The sequence below is a fragment of the Mobula hypostoma genome, chromosome 3 (assembly GCF_963921235.1).
Source record: "Mobula hypostoma chromosome 3, sMobHyp1.1, whole genome shotgun sequence".
In the NCBI taxonomy this organism is placed as follows: Eukaryota; Metazoa; Chordata; class Chondrichthyes; order Myliobatiformes; family Myliobatidae; genus Mobula; species Mobula hypostoma.
The window spans coordinates 148551291-148572349 of NC_086099.1; the positions used below are offsets into that span (position 1 = coordinate 148551291).

A 21059-nucleotide genomic window follows, 5' to 3' on the forward strand; every position below is an offset into this window, starting at 1 on the left:
TCAATATGGAATTGGCGTACACTTGAATATACTATTGATTATTCTCATGATCAGTATTAATCAAGGTAATGTACACACGTGACATTCTATAACTTTGCTCCATAGACCAGAGTGACCTCATGGTGCAGTGATAGCTTAATGTCTATAAACAATAAACATAATACTTCCTTCAAAATATACCTACTAAATGTTTACTACTATTAAGAAAGCTTAAAACTCGCAGATATTGCTGTTTCAAGGGGAAATAAAGAGGGGATGGGGGGGATATCTTTCTACACTGTGCTTCAAGTCGAAATCAAAAGTAAGTCGAAACCCATACAGGAAATGATGTTCATACAAAATGAACTACGTACGAAGCAAACTGCACCTCTGGAATCCAGAATACTCCCCGGCTGGCATCCATGGCTTGTCATCTTAACTACTGAAGGGAGGGAGGGGAACGTCGACTCATAGAGAGGCCTGCGTCGGGCATTTTCATGCTTTACAAGGTGCAGATTGGAAGTCTGTGTTGTCTGTGAAGTCTTACAAGGCACCACTCCTCGCACAGACACTAGAGCAATGTGTGGTTAAGTGCCTTGCTCAAGGACACAAACACGCTGCCACAGCTGAGGCTCGAACTAGTGACCTTCAGATCACTAGATGAACGCCTTAACCACTTGGCCACATGCCCAACTACTGAAGCTAACAGTCAAATGATTTCAGTAACTCTTTGGCAAAAGGACTTTCTCAGAGACTGGTCTTGAAAACAATCTAAATACACAGTCTTTAATCATTTTTGCTTTGAAATTGTTGGCCTTGATAACAGACTTGCTCATGGTAATGTCTGATGAGGAAGGCGGTGATATGAAGCTTACCCAGAATGATGACTGAGTGAAGCACATCTGAAGTGAGCTGTGCCTCTTTTAATACATCCTCCAACTCGCTGTAGCCCTTCAGAGTCAAGAAAGGGACAGAGTTCACAGAGGGAACTTTGGATTGGGAGAAGTTCCTGCTTTGTGTTGCACTGCACTTCTTCTGCAAACACCTGACTTTGAACAAGAGGGATTCTAATCTTTGCCCAATTCAGAAGCTCTGTACTAAGGGGTTGCTTACAAATGTGCCAACAATTGCAAAGGCTGTTTTTGGCTAATCCTACAATTGTTTCTTTCATATAAATACTACTTTCACAGGGTCTGAAATGACTTGGGCAGCCATTCTCCAGAATATTACTCTTAAATGCACTGGCAGTGGACTGATGAGCACCATCGAGCAGACTTCACCCACTATGACCCAATCCCAATCCAAATCCAGTCGTTGGCCACAAGGTACAGCATGCCAACGGCTCTTCATGTACCTTATGTGTTCAGATGGTGTCTCAGCCAAGCAACAGCAGAGTCAAGAGGGGGGAATCTTGTCAACTTTGTCCTTAAGGTGTAAATGACTGCATGCAGCTTCAGGAGTTAGGATTTCATTTCTGCTGGGAATATCGTTGAACTCAGTGAGGGTTGGCAGGGATAAACAGACCCTTTCTTTTAGCTCCATGACAAATCTGCTGGCTCTTCTTCCAAATGTTCCTGAATATACTTTTAGATGTATAAGGAAGTTGCTACATCTGATGGACGCTCAGCTGGCTGCTCATCGTTCTCTGCTGTGGGTGTGCTAAAAACAGTAATAGCTGGCATTGAATTTACAATTGTAACTGGGTCTAATTCTTCTGAAGAGTCAACAGGCTCTTGGCTCAGTTTCCTGGAGTCCACTGGTGTATGCTGCACTGTGTCCATCAGTGTTCTGCAATATATTGTTACTGTTTCTTCAGTTCTCCTTGCTACCCTCCCTGGATTCTCCACCACTCTGTGGATGACTTCTCTGGCCAGTCTCAGCAGCTCACTCAAGCTGTTTCCAATGGTGATTTATCACCACAGCCTGGTGCAGCGATCGAGAGCCGTGCAGTTTTTTTGTGTTAGCTTCTGTTGAAAGGTGAGCCACTGATTCACTTGGTGTACTGCTCAGCCCTTGTGTGCTCTTAAGTTGTGAACACCCATGTTGTTTCCAAGTTGGACACCCTTGGGCACTTCTCAATATCTGCTTCTAATGAGGATTCATCTTTCTTTGGGTTTGAATCTGAAGCAGAGGATGCAAGTTCTGGAGGAGGACTAGGTAAAAAAAATTGGGGTGAAGCATTTCAGGAAGCTGGTTCCTGTCTTTGTCTTCTGCTTGGATTTCAGCTCTATTGAGCAACCATTTCATATCACAGGGCTTGCACCAATGGTCAATTCTTCAGTCAGCTTGTCACAGAGACAACCACCACTGTCTTAAGTCAGCTGCTGCTGCGTGCACTTTTGCCGGTTATTGACTTCTGGAAGAGGAAACTGGAAGTCCATGAACCAGTCCTCGAAGGGGATCAATGATGGAGAAGGTCCACAACTTTAAATTCCTCAGTATTATTTTGAAGGATATGTCCTGTGCCCAGCATGTGATTGCAATTCCGAAGGAAGCACAGGAGTGCCTCTACTTCCTTAGAAGTTTGTGAAGATTTGGCATGATATCTAAAGCTTAGACAAACTTTGATAGATGTGTGGTGGAGAGTATATTAACCGGCTGCATTACAGCCTGCTGTAGAAACACCAATGCCCTTGAATGGAAAATCCTACAAAAGGTAGTGGATACAGCCTAATCCATCATGGATGAAGCTCTTCCCACCATTGAGCACATCTACATGAGCGCTGTTGCAGGAAAACAGCATTCATCAAGGACGCCCGCCATCCAGGTCATGCTCTCTTCTCTCTGCTGGCACCAGGGAGAAGGTACAGGAGTCTCAGGATGCACACCACCAAGTTCAGAAACACCTATTACCCCTGAACCATCAAATCTTGGGTCAGTGAGGATAACTTCAATCAATTTCATCACTGAACTGTTCCCACAGCCCACAAATTCATTTTCAAGGAGTCTTCATTTCATGTTCTTGATATATATTGCTTATTTATTTATTTGTTTGTTTGTTTGTTATTTTTCTTCTTTTGTATCCACAGAGTTTTTTGTCTGTTTCACGTTGGTTGTTTTCTGTCCTGTTGGGTCCAGTCTTTCGTTGATTTTGTTGTTTCATGGATTTATTGAGCATGCCCGCAAGAAAATGAATTTCAGGATGTTTATGTTGACATATACAGTGTATGTACTTCCACAATAAATTTACTTTCAACTTTGAAGTAAAGAGGGGATGAGGACAGACGTCTTTCTACACTGTGTGTTTTAAGTCGAAATCAAATTAACCTGTGCAGGAAATAATGTAAAAATCAACTTGTGTACAGGAAGTGATGTTCATACAAAATGAACTGTGCCTCTGAAGGTCAGAACAATTTACGTGTTTCACATGATAGCACAACAGAAATCGAAAATTTAAGAAAAGCTGAGGGATTTTATGAAAACTGTATTTGAGACTTGAGAATAATGTGAAAGACAGCAGGTACTGTAATTTGGAGAGAGAATTTCTAGTTGCAAAAGCATATGACTGAATGGTTTTTGACAGTGCACTAGAGGAAAAACAGTAACAAGTGATTATGGTGTTCAAAGGAACCAGAGATGAATGTTTAAGGTGTTAGGCAATTGCATTTTCATTCACAGTGTTTAAGTATAATCTTGCCAATGCTGACGCAGTTTAGACTCAACGGATTGTTGGTATGCTGGCAATTTTATTTTATTTTTATGCAGGTGACCTGGCATGAAATTGCACGACCACAAATACATGGATATGACATGCAGTGCATAACCATGATTGGTCGTTTTCAATTTGTCTCTGGTGCTGATGAGAAAGTGCTTCGAGTCTTCACTGCCACTAAAAATTTTATAGAAAACTTCAGTTCCATTACCTGCTCGCCACTTGAGGACGTTCTTTCTGCAAAAGTAAGTACACTGAAATTGTAATTAATAGTTAAATAACTTAGTTGTTTTTTGGTCATAGAAGGTGACCATTTGTGATTTTGATTAAAATTTCTTAATCTAGAAGATTAGTTTGCATTCCTTGATTTTATTGTACAAATGTTATAATCTTCAGCATTTTTTTGTAGACTTATTCATGGTCATATTGAAATATGCTTTTTATCTGTATACTTTGATCTGTTTCCTTATATTATGGAATATGGCTCTATAAAACAGACTTCTGGTTCCTTCAGATTTCTTGATCCTGTGGAATAAAACCTGCATTCGGTTTAATCTTCCTCATTGCCAAATTCATTTCTTTTACCAGATACTCTAAATCTTATGGAAAAGATTGTTGTCGAGTCAAGTTTATTGTCATATGCACAAATAGAGTGAGGTGCATTTACAATGAAAAACTTGCTTATAGCAGCATTGCAGGCACATAAATTCAGACAACACGCAAAACATAAATTATACAAGACCATGAAGAAAAAGACTGCAAAACGAAACCAGTGCAAAAACATGATTAGAAAGCAGTCCATCACAGTGCAAGGGATGGTTTGCAGTATTCTGTTGTTGAGCCAGTGATTATGATTGTGCAGGTTGGTTCAAGAACTTTATGATTGTCAGAGTAGATGTTCCTGTACCTGGTGCTGTGCGATTTCAGGCTTCTGTACCTCCTATCATGGCCAGGATGCTGGGAGTCCTTGATGATAGATGCCACCTTCTTGAGACATTGTCTCATGTAGATGCTTTCCTGGTGAGCGCTGTTCCTTTCTTTACCAGGCTGTGTCCACAGGTCTCTGCAGCCTCTTCTGTTCCTGTGCCTTGGAATTACCATACCAGGCCATGATGCAACTAATCAGGATATTGCCTACAGGTGCATCTGTTGAAGTTTGTTAGAGTGTTTGGTGAGATGCCAAAATCTCCTCAAGCTTCTAAAAAGTAGTGGTGTTGATGCGGCTTCTTCAGGATTGCATCTATTATCGGTTTAGTTTGATTAGTTAGATTTACACATTCACCTCCTCTCTCCCCTCCTTTCAGGGCCCCAAACAGTCCTTCCAGTTGAGGCAACACTTTACCTGCGAATCGGCTGGGATTATCTATTGTGTCCGGTGCTCCCGATGCAGCCTCCTCTACATTAGTGAGCCCCTTTGTAAATAGGGGGGGAACCGCTTTTTCATGCACCTCCTCTACATCTGCCAAAAGCAGAACTTCCGGGTGATGGCATGAATATCGATGTCTCCTTCTGGTTAAAAAAAATTCCCTCACACTCCCCTCTTCTTCTATTCCCCAATCTGGCCTTTTACCTCTTCTCACCTGCTTATCACTTCCCTGTTAGTTCCCTTCTCCCATTGTCTATTCTCCTGTCTTATCTGATTCCTTCTTCTCCTGCCCTTTATCTTTCCCAGCCACCTGGCTTCACCTATCACTTTCCAGCGAGCCTCCTACCAACCCCCCCCCCCCACCCCATCTGTTTATTTTGGTGTCTTCCCCTTCCTTTTTAGTCCTGATGAAGGGCCTTGGCCTGAAATGTTAACTATTCATTTCCATAGATGCTTCCTGCCCTGCTTGCTGAGTTCCCCCAGAATTTTGTAGGTGTTGATTATTGTACAACCCCTTTGCTTTATCCATTTATTTCAGATTCATTTATTTGCTACATGCACACAGCCCTGGAACATCTAGGCAGCAAAGATGCATGTATCAGGATGCTCTTTATTAATTATAGCTCAGCATTTAACACCATCATCCCCTCTAAACTAATCAATAAGCTCCAAGACCTGGGCCTCAATACCGCTCGTGCAATTGGATCCTGTATTTCCTCATGTAGACCCCAGTCAGTTCAGATTTCTCCACCAGCACAGGAGCAGTCGGGTATGTGCATTCAGCACGTCGTCAAAAACCTTGGCAAACTTCTATAGATGTGTGGTGGAAACTGTGCTGACTGGCTGCATTACAGACTGATATGGGAACACCAGTGCCTTTCAGTGGAAAATCCTACAAAAGGTATTGGATTTAGCCTAGTACGTTGAACACATTTACATGAAACGTTACCGTAGAAAAGCAGCATGCATTTATCAAAAATCCTCACCACCCAGGCCATGCTCTTTTCTCGCTGTTGCCATCAGGTAGAAGGTACAGGTGCCTCAGGACTTGCACCACCAGGTTCAAGAATAGTTACTACCCCTCAGCCATCAGGCTCTTGAACAAAAGGAGACATCTACCCTCGTTTAGGACTCCTTTATCTTGTTATTTCATGCTTGTTGTTTATTGCTATTTAATTATGATCTGCATTTGCACAGTTTAAGTTTACAGATCCTGTTTACAGTTTATATTCTATAGATTTGCTAAGTATGCCCACATAAAACGAATCTCAGGGTTGTATATGGTGACCTGTATATACTGTGATAATAAATTTTACCTTGAACTTTGAACAGTGAAATGTGTTATTGTCATTAACAACCTAAGGATGTGCTGAGGACAACCGGCAAGTGTCACCACACATTCCGTTGACAACATAGCACATCTGTAGTGTTCAGCAGAACAATGAAAGCAACATTAACAACACAAGAACTGCAAAAAAAAAACAAAACAGCAGCAGCAAAATAAGTCCCTTTTCTCCCTCTCATCGACCCACCCACTCCACAAACAGGCAGGCCTACAATCCTAGGACAGGCCACCTCCAGGCCTTCAGCTGCTACTCCCTGGCCAGTACTCGAAGAATCAGAGACATCTTTCTGTCTGGCTGACCCAGGGGCCTCAACGTGGATTCTCTGACTTTGGTCTTTGACCTTCGGTATTTACTGCAGGACTTACTGGTCAGGGGACTTTGAATTCTGGGCCTTGAACTCCGCTTTTGCATGGCCTTCCAGCCCTGAGTCTTGCCGGCTGGTAGGGTTGTCCCTGGCTTGGACTCGTAGGGTTGTCCCTGGCTTGGACTCGTAGAGTTGCAGGCGTTGGGCCTCTGACACCCAGACTTGTCGAAATCAGGCCTCAACTTCAAAGCTCACTGACTTAAGTTTTCAGCTTTCAGGTTTTGACCCCAGGATCTGGTGATCATTGGACTTTGGGGTTGCATGGACCTCCACCTCAGGGTCTTGCTGATCTGGAGAGTCAGTTGCTCTCATGCTCCTGACCGCACAGGGCTTCGGTCCTGGGGGTGGAGGGAGTCATCTGCCCTCATCCACGGAGTCTACTGGACTTTGTCTCAGGGCCTGCCGACCCAGCATGGTGATCACTGGCCTTTGACTGTGGAGTGCTCTGATCTGGACTCTGGCTCCTGCCCCTGACTCTTAAATCCCTGTCACTGGTTCTTAAACTGTCCTCTAACTCCCCGTGCTGCCCCAAAACCATCCTTACATACCTAAAAATCAACTGAGTCTGAACCACAACCTCAGCTTCCCTTCCACTGAGTCTGTGATCATCTTAAATTAACACTCGCTTCTTAATGCCATTGAAGTTTTTAACTCCACATGCTTTTTTATTGTCGTTTTTGATAACAGATTGGACCGAGAAGTTGCTTCTTTTCCCAGCATTTAGCTGCAGGCTTGCTCATTCAGTGGGTGCCTCAGTACTGACACTGTTGGCAGCATGGGAGCTTTGAACTTAGCAGAGGAAAGTCAGTCATGTGACTGTTGGTGTGGTGGGAGGGGGCATTGGTGGTGGATGGTGGTTAAGGACTGCAGCGCAGGAGGCAAAAGTAGAGGATATACACACATTGATCTTTGAAGAGCTGTATTTTCACATGCTCGTGTTTTGGAAGGCCGTCATCACAAAACATACATGGCATCCTATGGGATACCTCCAGTCACTCCCTTGACTCTGGCCTGCTCTCCATGTTCAGCTATAGATGACAATGATTCTCAAATTCCTAGCCATTGAATTTTTTCCAAGTGACAACTTCAGGTTCTGTACTATATTTTTCAATTTGCTGTTCACTGCAGCATAAGGCAAGTCAGCAAGGCATTCTACTTGCAAGGGAGTTACTTTGCCTTTCTTAATTTCCATGGAGACGAAGTGATACTGCCGACATTGTGACTTGCCAGCACTGCTGCCATTCCATCAATGCAGACAGGCACTGACTGAGCTCCTGACCACATAGACTCTGCCTTATGATCAGAGATGCAAGGGCCTATTGAAACAATTTTAAAAAGTGGAAAATGGAGGGAAAAGCCATTTAATAACATACATAAGTTGTATAAAGCAATTAAAATCAATAATTTTTAAAGTAAAGTAACAAAGACACAGCTTCATTTACCTTTTTGAGCATCTGTGATTATGGTCTAATGAATGTTATGGCTAATACACTAGGCATAACTTGAAGCCTAGGGACCAGATATGGACTGTATCTCAGTACTTTATGTAATTCTCTTGAACTCATGGTTGCCAGTGCTGAGTGATGGTCAGATCTGGAATCCTTTGATTCGTAGTGTCCAGTATTCGTAGTGGCCATTTGATATGTAGCAACTTAAAGTAATGTACATAACTGAATATTCAACAGTTTGGTGCAGAATAGATAGAAATGGTAGGCTCACATTTCAGCTGATGAGTTCTGTACTATTTAATGATGAAAACCCCTCATGAATTTCTACTTGCGATTCATTTTATCAGAATTAGGTTTAATATCACTGACATATGTTGTAAACTCAGCAGGTCGGGCAGCATCCGTGGAAACGATCAGTTGACGTTTCGGGCCGGAACCCTTCATCAGGACTGAAGAAGGAAGGGGCAGAGGCCCTATAAAGAAGGTGGGGGGAGGGTGGGAAGGAGAAGGCTGGTAGGTGCCAGGTGGAAAACCAGTAAGGGGGTGAGGGAGGGGAAGCAGGGAGGGAGGTAGTGTTCATGGGTTCAATGTCCATTTAGAAATCAGATGGCAGAGAGGAAGAAGTTCTTCTTGAATCGCTGTGTGTGTGCCTTCAGGCTTCTGTACCTCCTTCCTGGTGGTAGCAATGAGAGGAAGGCACGTCCTGGGTGGTGGGGGTCCTTAATGATGGGTACCGCCTTCCTAAGGCATCTCTCCTTGGAATTGTCTTGGATACTACGAAGTTGAGTACCCATGATGGAACTAATTAATTTTACAAATTTCTGCGATTTACTTTGATCTTGTGCAGTAGGCCACACCCCCCACATAACACACAGTGATGCAGCCAGTCAGAATACTCTCCATGGTACCATGGTACATTTGTAGAGGTCTTTGAGTGTGTTAGTTGACAAACCAAATCTCCTCAACTCCTAATGAACTGTAGCCACTGTCTTGCCTTCTTTATAGCTTTATCAATATGTTGCATCCAGGTTAAGTCCTCAGAGATATTGACAGTACCATTTGTCCATTTCAAGGCATACATTGGGAGACAACAGATGAATGGATTATAGGTAGAACCACCTGGTTTTGCTCAGCTCACAGAAATTGGAAAGAATTTATGTGTCATAGCTGTCTGCAGAAATGATCACTTCTCACTAATGCAATCTCACCTATTTCTGTCTTATGTATTGTGGACGATTTGTCAGAATGCATGGAGAGGAGTAGGTGTTTCATTTCACTACCTGGCCTTCCTCAGACTTCGCACTCTTTTAAAGGAGTCCCCACATTATCAGAATAAGAATTGTAAGTGTAGGCAAAACAAGGAATGATCATCGTGAGATAGTGATCAGCTTCACAATGGAACGTGTGTGCTCTCATGGCTGTTGAAGTATTTCACCAGGTGGTCTGTTGCAGTGACCTTATAAGGGGAAACTTCACTTAGTTTTAAGAATCAGAATCAGTTTTATCATCACTGACGTATGTCGTGAAATTTGTCATTTTGCGGCACTAAAACATAAAATTGCTATAAGTTACAGAAATGAATAAGCACAAAAGAAGAGTAATGAGTTAGTGTTCATGGGCTGTTCAGAAACCTGATGGCAGAGGGGAAGAAGCTGTTCCTAAAATGTTGGGTGTTAGTCTCCTGGCTCCTGTCCCTCCTTCCCAATGGTCGTAAGGAGGACATGTCTCAGATGGTGGGGGCGGGGGGGGGGCCTCTTTTTAAGGAACAATACTGCCTTCTTGTGGCAGCACCTCTTGAAGATGTTCCTGATGGTGAGAAGGGCTTTGTCTTGTGATTCTGTGTATTGAAGGTTCCATAACAAGCAATTATGGCTTTATTTGCATGTGTTGACTTTGCATAATTGACCGTAATCACCTTTCTAAGTAAAATGTCACTGTCCCAAAGTAGCAACTGCCATAGCAGTGTGACTTACCTCTGTAATGTAAGCTGTGTTATTTGCCTGAACTAAGAAAACATTTGAATATTTCTTGAGTTTTGTGAATCATTTGTAAGACAGTGGTATCAAATAATACATAAATGGAAAATGTTGTTTTTTGTCTCTTAAGTTATATTCCCAAGAATTTAAAATGCTAACAACATTGGAAGTCGGTTTTCATGTCCACATGCTACATTGAAGTATCCTCTTTGGGGTTGCTGGAGGTTTGCCTACCACCCCTCCCCTTCTCTCTGAGTTCGCTTAGTGCACTAAATGTAAGAATCATCTCAATACTGTTGAAGGGGTCTTTTGGGACTGTTGGCTCTTGTGCTTGTGTGACGTATGTACCTGAGAGGCTGTAGTTCAAATTGAATTGGTGCTTTTGTGACTTCTGTGTACTCTGTTGCAGTGAAAGTCAAGGCACATTGAGTGGACAGTGATATGCTGACAGTCAGACTGCAAACCCAGTGTTTCAGTTCCAGAGCAGGAGTTGAGCCAGTTGGCAGACTTGGATTGACAGGGCCCTGCTGTTTCCACTTTTCCCTGTGATGTCAGTTCTCAGCATAATCCATGCAGGATTCAGCTGTCAGTGAAGATGTGTGAGTGGAGAAAGTAAGCCTCCAATTTTGCAAAAAGTGATGAGTTCCATTTTCCAAATCTCTGTTCTTGTACGAAACCAATCTGTGCTTTAGAGTTACCTCGCTGCTCATGCAAAAGAGCATCTGCTAATGTGCAGCATCACTCTGTTGTGGAAAAACAGCCCACTGCTTGAAAGAAGGCATCCCATTGCTGTTGATCAGTTCCTCTTCTGTGTTCATTGAACATTCAATCTGCTGACAGCAATTTGACTGTTGCTATATGGCAGACCTTGGCCCTCTACCTGAATTTAGGAAAGAGCATATAAAGGTAGATAGACTTTGCATGGCCCCTATCTTTGCCTGCCTCTATCCTTCGAAACCTTGTAGTGTCTCTTGTGTCTCCCCCTCCCCCCACCTCTCTCCCCCCACCCCTCTCTCTCCCCCTCCCCTCTCCCCTCTCTCTCCCCCTCCCCTCTCCCCTCTCTCTCCCTCTCCCCCTCACCCCTCTCCCCCACTCTCCCTCTCCCCTTTGTTCTAGCAGCCCTTCAACACCCTTAGTATGTATAACTTCTGTCTAGTTGCTATACACATGTACCTTTAAGAGATGTTGACTTTTTGTTACTCTTGAACACCAGTTTGCCCAGAGTTGTTCTGAATTGAGTGTAGGCTTCTTAAAAACTGCTCAGTAAATGTGTTAAACTTCTTTGTTGGTGTAACCACCTCTATCATGTTTCAAACATGTCTTTGATCATTTTTTTTTTCTTTGACAGGTTCTGATTTACCACTGGACCTAAATTCTGTTATGTTTTGATACACCAAAAATAGGTGCATCCAATTTCTGGCTTAGTATTTATTCATCACGAGACTGCAGGGATTCAAAGGAAATCCAGGAAAAATTAATTGCTTGAGAGAAAGTAAATGAGATGGCACGTTTGAAGAATTATGCTAGGGAGAAAGGATTTAATAATGTATCCTGTGAATTAGCAGTGGGGCTGTTAGAAATTTCTAATCCGCTTCAAAAACTTTGATTCTTCCACATGACACATCTTTCATATTTACAGATAATACAGAGGCAGGAGAGACAGTTGTATGTGGGAGGCTGATTTGGGAAGTAGAAAGTAGGACAAATGTTAGTGGGCAGAACAATAGCATTGAAATTTGGCATGTAAAGTAATGCCTACTGATGGAAAAACAGAATTTAGATAGCCATGAGTGAAATTCAGACAGATTCAGGAGTCTCCCTAAACATCAGAACCAGTAACAGGTTTAATATCACTGACATATGTTGTCAAATTTGCTGTTTTGCAGCAGCAGTGCAATACATTAATAAACTATAAATTACAATAAGAAGAGGAAGTCGCCATACCTAAAATGTTGAGTGTGTGTCTTCAGGCTCCTGTACCTCCTCTGTACACAAAATACTCTGCAGATGCTGGGGTCAAAGCAGCACTCACAACACGGTGGAGGAACTCAGCAGGTCAGGCAGCATCCGTGGAAACGTCAGGGTGAAGGGTTCCAGCCCGAAACATTGACTGATCGTTTCCACGGATGCTGCCCGACCTGCTGAGTTCCTCCAGCGTGTTGTGAGTGTTGCTCTGTACCTCCTCTATGATGGTAGTAGCAAGAAGAGAGCATGTCCTGGGTGATGGGGGTCCTTAATGATGGATGCCACCTTCTTTGAGACATCACCTTTTGAAGATATCCTCGTTGCTGGGGAGGCTAGTGCCCATTGCAGCTTGCTGGGTATGCACCTGCCTACAGCTTTTTCTGATCCTTTATCCCAGATGGTGGTGAAACCAGTTAGAATGCTCTTCATGGTACATCTATAGAACTTTGCTAGGGTCTTTGGTGACAAACTAACTCACCTCAAATACCTAATGAATTATAGCCACTGACGTACCTTTTTTGTAATTACATCCGTATGCTTGATATATTTCTCTGACCCATGAGGCTATTGGTGGAGCAAGTTAATCTTACAGTTATCCCCAGGTCTAAAACCTCCCAGTGGGCTCAGTTCAGCCTTTCCTTGAACATTTTGCGGAAGACTATTGTAGAATCCAGTTTTTTTTTCAGAAACCCATTGCACTGGACAACAAATTTTTTTGAAAATGTTGCTTCCTCAAATATTTTCTTTGTTTATGATAGACCACTTGAAGCTGAACACAAATACAATTTCAGACTACTTGTATCACAGAGGAATTTGGAGAAATAAAAAAAATTAACTTTTATTGAAATATAATGTATTTAATTGCAAAGCAGTGCTGAGGTTTGCCAAAGTCCAACTAATCTAAAATGTTTTGTTGATGATTTTCATTTGCACTCGATGTCTGAGGCTTCTTGCTTAAGTGTTCAACAATAATCAACCAACACTGATGGATTCCAGTTGCCCTGATACTGTTTCTCCATGACTGCAATGTCCTGATGAAACCCTTCACCATACTAGTCATTGACAGCACCAGGATTGGCAGGGAAGAAGTCTAAATGGGAATGCAGAAAATGAATCTTTAGTGACATGTTGCACTTAATGGTTTTGTATTCTTGAAGCATGCTGTCAACCAGCTGCATGTAGTTTGGTGCTCTGTAGTTGCCAAGAAAATTTTCAGCAACATCCTTGAATGCCTTCCATGCGATATTCTCCGGACCTACTAGAAGCTCTTCGAATTGCCATCATTGATGACCAACAAATATGCTTTCCTTAATCTTGGCATCAGTTATTCTGACTTGAATTATGAATTGAAATAAGAAATATAGGCGATTTCAAAAAATAGTGCATGATAGGGAAAGTTCATGGTGGTTTTCATAAACCGCAGCCCAAACTCCATAAGTAACACTCAGAAGTATTCAGGAAGCAAAATCTTTGTTGTTCAATGTAATCTTTCCTCAACTGAGGAATTTGTTTTTCTCAATTGAGGAAAACACACTGTGCTAAGTCATTTGTAACAATGTCATGATATTTATGCTCATAAGGGGTAAGGATATGTTTGGCCAATTTTCCACCAAGCCTGAATAAATTTACGAGTACCTCAATTTAATGCCACTTGTCAGTCAACTGATCATCTCTCTCTTTTAAGCAGAATAGATGTTATCCTTCTAAGAAATTTCATGGGAAATCCAAATTTCCCACTTATTCCATTGGTATCAAAAAACATTATTTGAGAATGAAAGGGGCTTTTTTAAATTGGAATTTTTTGTTTGAATGTTTTATGTTTTGTGCACTAAAAAGTGAGAATTGAAGCTTGCTCTGACCTGCCTGACTTCTATTTGATGGTTAGGATTTTGCATTATAGTAACCCGTTATATCTGACTGATTGATTATAGTACATCTGAATAGTTCATAGATTATCTGTGAAGCTTTAATTTCTGATAAGTCAGAAAGTGATTTGTTTAATTGAAATCTTACATCTTTTGTTATTCTGTAAATGATGATTATAATCAGTTTGTCTTAAATCATTGTGTAGGAAGGGAGCTATTCAATCCCTCTTGCCATTTTACTGTTGAAGACTGCAATTTTTCCCTATTCCAGTGCCCAGTTAACTGGTTTCTAGAATTGTTTCTGTTGTCCTACCCTGAAAATCTTGTTGGGTATTGATCACATTGTTCTTTGTGGGGATGCCTCCTAACATAAGCCTGAAGATTTCAATTGTACCTATACTGTAGTCATGTATTAAGAAAATAATATTCCATTTTTTCCATTTTTTTTTACTTGGGGCAATTTTAAACAGAATATGTCAGCAAACTTTTAAAATATTTCTACTTAGAGATTGAATATAATCCATTGGTTGAGTTACTTACCTATGGGGTTAAAGTTCAGTTTCAGTTTTTAAGTCAGGTCGGATAAGTCAAAATTTATTGAAGTATTTTTAAAAAATGTGTTAATAAACTAATTAACAAGACAATGTGCATTCTCTACCTTCAGATAAGCAAAATACTGATCATCTTGTGAGATCTAATTTAAAAGCCAAACTTAGCTATTAGCTATAATGCGAGCTAAAATTATCAAGGATATATAATCAGAAAATGCTGGAAACATAGCAAGCTGGCTCTGACGAAGGATCTTGGACCTGAAACATGAACTGTTTCTCCTTCCACAGAGGCTGTCTGACCTGCTGAATGTTTTTAACTTCTGTTTTTTTATGCTAGCTGTAAATCCTGAAAACTGCCTGAGGGGTATTGGGTTTTCAAAGCAATTAAAGATGTGTGGGTAGGCCACTTTCAGTTGCCCCGGTGTGTAGGTGAGTGGAAAATCCGAGGAGGTTGAAAAGATAATGAGGAAAATTTTTTAGAAATTGTGATTTATGTAGGATTGATTGGTTTAAAATGGGTGGTTCATAATTGGTGTAGACTAAGTGGGCCAGAGGACCCATTACTGTGCTGTATCCTGGTGATTTTATGATTATCCTCCATTTATTTTACTTTGTAATACAACATTGCATTCATTGTGAGCAATTGCTGACTTTTATCTCTATGATTTTTGTGCCAGTTAGGTAATGAAATCCCTGAAGGTGCCAGTGTACCTGCTTTAGGCTTGTCAAACAAAGCGGTTTTTCAAGGTACTTTTAAGTATTCAATTTTTCTACTTTGAGCTATATGTTTCAATTGAATGTGTTTCTTTGTCGCTGAGTGTGTATTATGTTGGTGTTAGTTGGAGGGGGTGTGGCGGGAGGTCGTTAGGGCATCCTGATTTCAATGGTACAGTTTATTTGGAGTAGGTAAACTGAAGATATTGAATCAGCCTTGTTTTTTTATTTTACATTCATCGTATTTAATAAATTATGACATCATGGTTTTTTTCGTTTGCATGTATTTCATTAATCTCTGCCGCTTAGATTATGGGGCCCAATGGTGTACTTGTTTCAATGCAGCATAACGTGTGTCTGCTCATTTATGTTACATCAAAAGCTCTGTCAATACTTTCATGACACTGTGATTCTAAAGCTTCACTACTCTTTATACTTTCTAGATGGCTTTACAGTATCCTTACGTACCATGCTTTTTTTCCTCTTTAGTCTCAGCACTAGCCTCTATTGGCTCACAAAGCTCCAATACATCTTGTTAGCAAATGAGGTTTTGAATTAAATAGTTGGGGAAGACCTCTGGAAAGTGTGTCTAAGTTAAAGTATAATAATAGGCATCTGTTAGTCTCGTGAGACCATGGATTTATGCCTTGGAAGGTTTCCAGGGCGCAGGTCTGGGCAAGGTTGTATGGAAGACCAGCTGTTGCCCATGCTGCAAGTCTCCCCTCTCCACGCCACCGATGTTGTCCAAGGGAAGGGCACTAGGGCCGATACAGCTTGGCACCGGTGTCGTCGCAGAGCAATGTGTGGTTAAGTGCCTTGCTCAAGGAGACAACACACTGCCTCAGCTGGGGCTCGAACTAGCGACCTTCAAATCACTAGACCAACGTCTTAACTACTTGGCCACGTGCCAACACAGTTAAAGTATAAGGGATGAAAGAATAATGCAGAATAGCAAAATGGGTAGTGATCAGCAGGTCTGTCAGGACCAAGGACAGCGTAGGATATTCCATTTTCAGAAGAGATATGCAAAATGGGAAAGGAGCAAAGGTTGCCCTGATAATAAAGAACAGGGTAAGGGTAGCAGAGGAAAAGTATCTTAACACACACGTACAAGAAGTAAAATCAATTTGGGTAGAAAATATGGATGGAAGTTGTCCATGACCCCCAAGCAGAGGTGTGAATGAAGAGAAGAGAACTCCGGAAATTACATGAACAGATATCATGCACAATAGAGTGATCACTGAGGACTTGAGTCTAAATGTAGCATTGACAAACTATTTTAGCAGTAGTGTGAATGTTGAATCCATAAAACAATATATTAGAGTTCATTTTCCCATAAGGTATGTTGAGAAAACACAACACAGGCTATTTTAAATATAGTATTGTGCAATAAGGAATGGTTAATTTTTATATTAGCTGACAGAAAGGTGACTGTAACTCAAATAACCATGCGCTATAACAGGTGTACAGAAGAGCATCTACAAATGCAAAACACGTCAAAACTTGAAGCCGATGGTTTACAGCAACAGAAGACCACACCAGGTTCCACTCCTGTTCCTAATAAAGTGGCAAATGAGTGTAAATAGGCTAAATAAATGGATGAGATTATGGCAGATAGAAGATGATGTGGAACAGGTGTCATACAATTTGATTGAAAAATTTTAAAATGCAGAGTTTGTTTTTTTTTAAATAGTGAGAAATTGAAAGGTGGTAGTGTTCAGATGGACTTGTATACAAGTTATTGGAAGTTAACAAGCAGGTACATCATGTTATTATGAAGATCAATGGTATGTTGGCCTTTGTTACAGAATGGATTTGAATACAAAAGTGTTATCAGTGGCTATATTACATTTGGTCAGCACCTCATTTATATCATTAATGTAGCCTGAACAGCATAGATCATTCTGGAACCTCATCAGCTAGAGCCTCTCAGTCTCACTTATTCCTACTCTCTGTTTCCTGTCTGTTAACCATTCCTCATTTTATACCAGTATAATATCACCAGTCTCTGGGGTTCCATTTTTGTTTCATAAACTTTTGTATAGCACATTGTTGAAGACTTCCTGAAATCCCACACCCATTGGTTCAACCAAATACATTACGCTCATTACATCAAAAAACAATTTCTCTTTCATAAACTCATGCTGATTCTGCTTAATGCTGTTATTATACCATTTTCCAAAAAAAACTGACAGATGCAAGAATTTTTTTTTGCACAGTGCATCTAATTTCTTTCTCTCTGCTTTTTCACATTATAATTTCTCTTCCTTGGCTTCAAAATGCCAGTGAAGTATTCGAGTCAATATTGCATCTAAAGACGACTTTACAAAATGCCTGAGTACAAATCATGCTAAGCAATAACATTCAAAATAAATTTTATTATGTAAGTACATATATATCAACCACATTCAACCGTGAGGTTCATTTTCACATGGGCACACTCAGCAAATCTGTAAGTACATCAACTGCTCAATAGTTGGGAGGGCTTTATCTGAGATGCACTGCGCTGAATCCATTTCTCTTTGAAGGATTTCCCATTCAGGGGTATTGGTGTTTCCATACCAGGCTGTGATGCAGCAAGACAATATACTCTCCACTACACATCTATAGAAATTTGTCAAAGTTTTAGATGTCATGTTGAATCTCCGCAGACTCCTAAGGAAGCTGAAGTGCTGCCGTGCTTTCTTTGCAATTGCAGTTTTGTGCTGGGTCCAGGACAGGTCCTCTGAAATAGTATGAAATGGCACAAATCACAGCGATGCCAGTCTCATGCCCACTCTGTCCCATTGTGTTCATGGAGAATGATCATGATTAGGAACCATGCAAAATCCCTATCCTCTCATTTCTCAGCTTTAACTCATTTTCATTAGCAACCAATCCCTGCCATCTTTGGAAACCAACTAGTGCTAATGGCATCATTGACCTGAGAGCATCAGCTAAATCAGTAGGAATTTGCTGTTAGACTAACCTTTGTGGCTAACTGCAGCATTAAATGCTCTAAAAAAAAAACATTGCTTGATTATTGTTGCACTTTCTAAATCTTTGTGCAAAGTATCTACACATGTAGCAGCTGTTTGATTGCTACTCGAGTAAATAAGTGTTTGTACTATCCTAGATTTCTCTACCAATAAATTCTCAAATTAATATGATCCTGTCAGGCATCTTCATTTTCACTATGCAAAATTAGTATATAAAATTATGCGATTGTAATGAAAATACTTATGCATAATCTTAGAAGGGAATATTTTCTAAACTAAATATGATTTAATTTAAATCAATTTTTAAAGTTTTTATCTTGTATGTATTGAAGGTGGTGAAATACAGTTTTAAAAAACTTGCAGTTTAAATAAAATATTGCTAATACATATGAGTCATCTGATTTTTCTTTAAAATAATATGAATTTCTTTGGAACAGGAGAAATAACTGCAAATGCAAGTAAAAGGGATCCAAGTGCATTGCCTCTCAGTGCTGCCGACCAGTATCCCCAGGCTTATTTTCAACCAATCAGTCTTACAGGTATGTGATTCTAGTAGCTCAAGAAAGTTATTCTGAAAATTTATGGCAAGTTTTAAATTCAAAATTAAAATGGAATTTACGAACGGTGGAAGGTGTTGCATGAACCCTTTTTAAACAACCAAGATATTTACTGCATCCTTGTAAGATTATTAATAGATTATCTAATTTAAAGATTCACATTTAACCACAAGTAGTTGTACTTAACAGTTCTTTTCTGAATGATGTACAGTACATTTGGAATCAAAGTAAACTATTTTTATCTTTCAAATTTTCTTTGCTGAAATTCCAATGAATTGTTAAAGTGAATATTTATGTTAAAGTGACAATATGTATATTGTCAAAAATATTATGGTAAGATTGAAAAATATGGCTATGTTTTAATATCTGTACAACATGAAGTTGTTTCGTATGGTTATAGAAAAATGTCCTAAATGGTGAGGTAGTAATGGGGGACAAATAAATGCCAGATGAACTTAATAGGTCAAAGTCAGCATGGTTTCTGTCAAGGGAAACCTTGCCTGACAAATCGATTAGAGTTCTTCGAGGAAGTAACCAGCAGGGTGGACAAACCCGAGGCAGTGATGTCATTTATTGGGATTTTCAGAAGGCATTTGATAAGTTGCCACACATGAAGCTGCTTAACAGCATAAAATCCTATGGCATTGCAGGAAAGATACTGGCATGGATAGCGGAATGGCTGACAAGCAGGAGGCAGCGAGTAGGAATAAAAGGGGCCTTGTCTGGTTGGCTGTCGGTGACTAGAGTTGTTCCTCAGGGGTCAGTATTGGGACTGCTACTTTTCACATTGTTTGTCACTGGTTTAGATAATGGAATTGATGGCTTTATGGCAATGTTTGTGGGTGATATGAAGTTAGGTGGAGGAGTTGTTCATGCCGAGGAAGCATGCAATTGCTGCAGGACTTAGACAAATTGGAAGAATAGGCAAAAAAGTGGCAGATGGAATACAGTATTGAGAAATGTATGATAATGCATTTTGGTAAAAGGAACAATCGTGTGGCTATTATCTAAATGGGGAGAAGGTTCAAACGTCAGATATGCAGAAGGACTTGGGAGTCCTCGTGCAAGACTCAGAAGGTTAATTTACGGGTTGAGTCTGTGGTAAAGAAGGCAGATGAAATGTTGGCATTTATTTCAAAGGGATTGGAATATAAAAGCAAGAAGATAATACTGAAGCTTTATAAGACAGTAGTCAGGCCACACTTGGAATATTGTCAACAGTTTGGGGCCCCATATCTCAGAAAGGATGTGTTGTCAGTGGAGAGTCCAGAGGAGGTTCATGAGGATGATTCTGGGAGTGATGGGGTTATCCTATGAGGAGTGTTTGGCAGCTTTGGACCTGTACTCACTGGAATTTAGAAGAATGTGTGTTGGGGGGGGGGGATCTCATTGAAACCTACTGAATGTTAAAAAGACTAGATAGGGTCGATGTGGAGATGAAATTTCCTGTGGTGGGCTATCTAGAGCTAGAGGGCAAAGTCTCAAAATTGAGGGGTGACCTTTTAGAACAGAAGTAAGGAGGAATTTATTTAGTTGGGGAGTAGTGAATCTGTGGAATGCTCTGCCACAGACTGTGGTGGAGGCCAAGTCCGTAAGTATATTTAAGGCGGAAATTGCTTGTTTCCTGATTGGTCAGGGTATCAAAGGATATGGTGAGAAGGCATGTGGATGGGGTTGAGTGAGATCCGGGATCAGCCATTATGGAATGGTAGAGCAGACTTGATGGGCTGAATGGACTAATTCTGTTCCGGTGTCTTCGGGTCTTCTGGTCTTATGGATACTTCCAAAGTACTCTGAGAGTGCACTTAAAATTGAAGCAAAGGGGTGTTTTGAGGGAATAAATTGGTTAGGCTGGAAAAAGTTATGAGTCAGGATACAGGAAAGAGTTTAAACAGAAGGATCAGAATTTTTAAAATGAATTAATGAGCAACTGAGAGGTAACGAAAATTTGCCCCAAATGGAAGAGGAGAACCTGTTGTGTGATTGGAAATGGACAGCAGAATATTTCATGTGTTGAATTTTATAGAGACTAAAGGACAAAATGTTAATGAATGCTGTGACATTTGGGGACTTTGCTGATTATGAAGAGGAGAAGACCAGAACGTGTTCTCACAGAGTCTTGGGGTAACTGCTGGGCAGGATGTGTAGCTCAGCTGGAGGTGTTCCAGTACAAAAATAGAAAATAGAAAACAAAACCTTAATAAAACTCTGGACTGACCACACTTGGAATATTGTGCCTAATACTGGGTGCCACATTTAAAAGACTTTGGAGAGGATAAAGACTTATTAAAATGATAG

General features: G+C 40.7%; 1 protein-coding gene across 3 annotated transcripts in view; it reads left to right on the top strand.

Annotated features, from left to right (window-relative positions):
* elp2 (elongator acetyltransferase complex subunit 2) overlaps positions 1-21059 on the top strand; it is a 128544-nt gene that overhangs the window by 71679 nt on the left and 35806 nt on the right. For all 3 annotated transcript variants that reach the window (XM_063043841.1, XM_063043842.1, XM_063043843.1), the window contains exons 13-15: positions 3685-3876; positions 15190-15259; positions 18642-18743. In XM_063043841.1, the coding sequence (XP_062899911.1) occupies positions 3685-3876; positions 15190-15259; positions 18642-18743 (364 nt within the window). The remainder of the gene's footprint in view (positions 1-3684; positions 3877-15189; positions 15260-18641; positions 18744-21059) is intronic.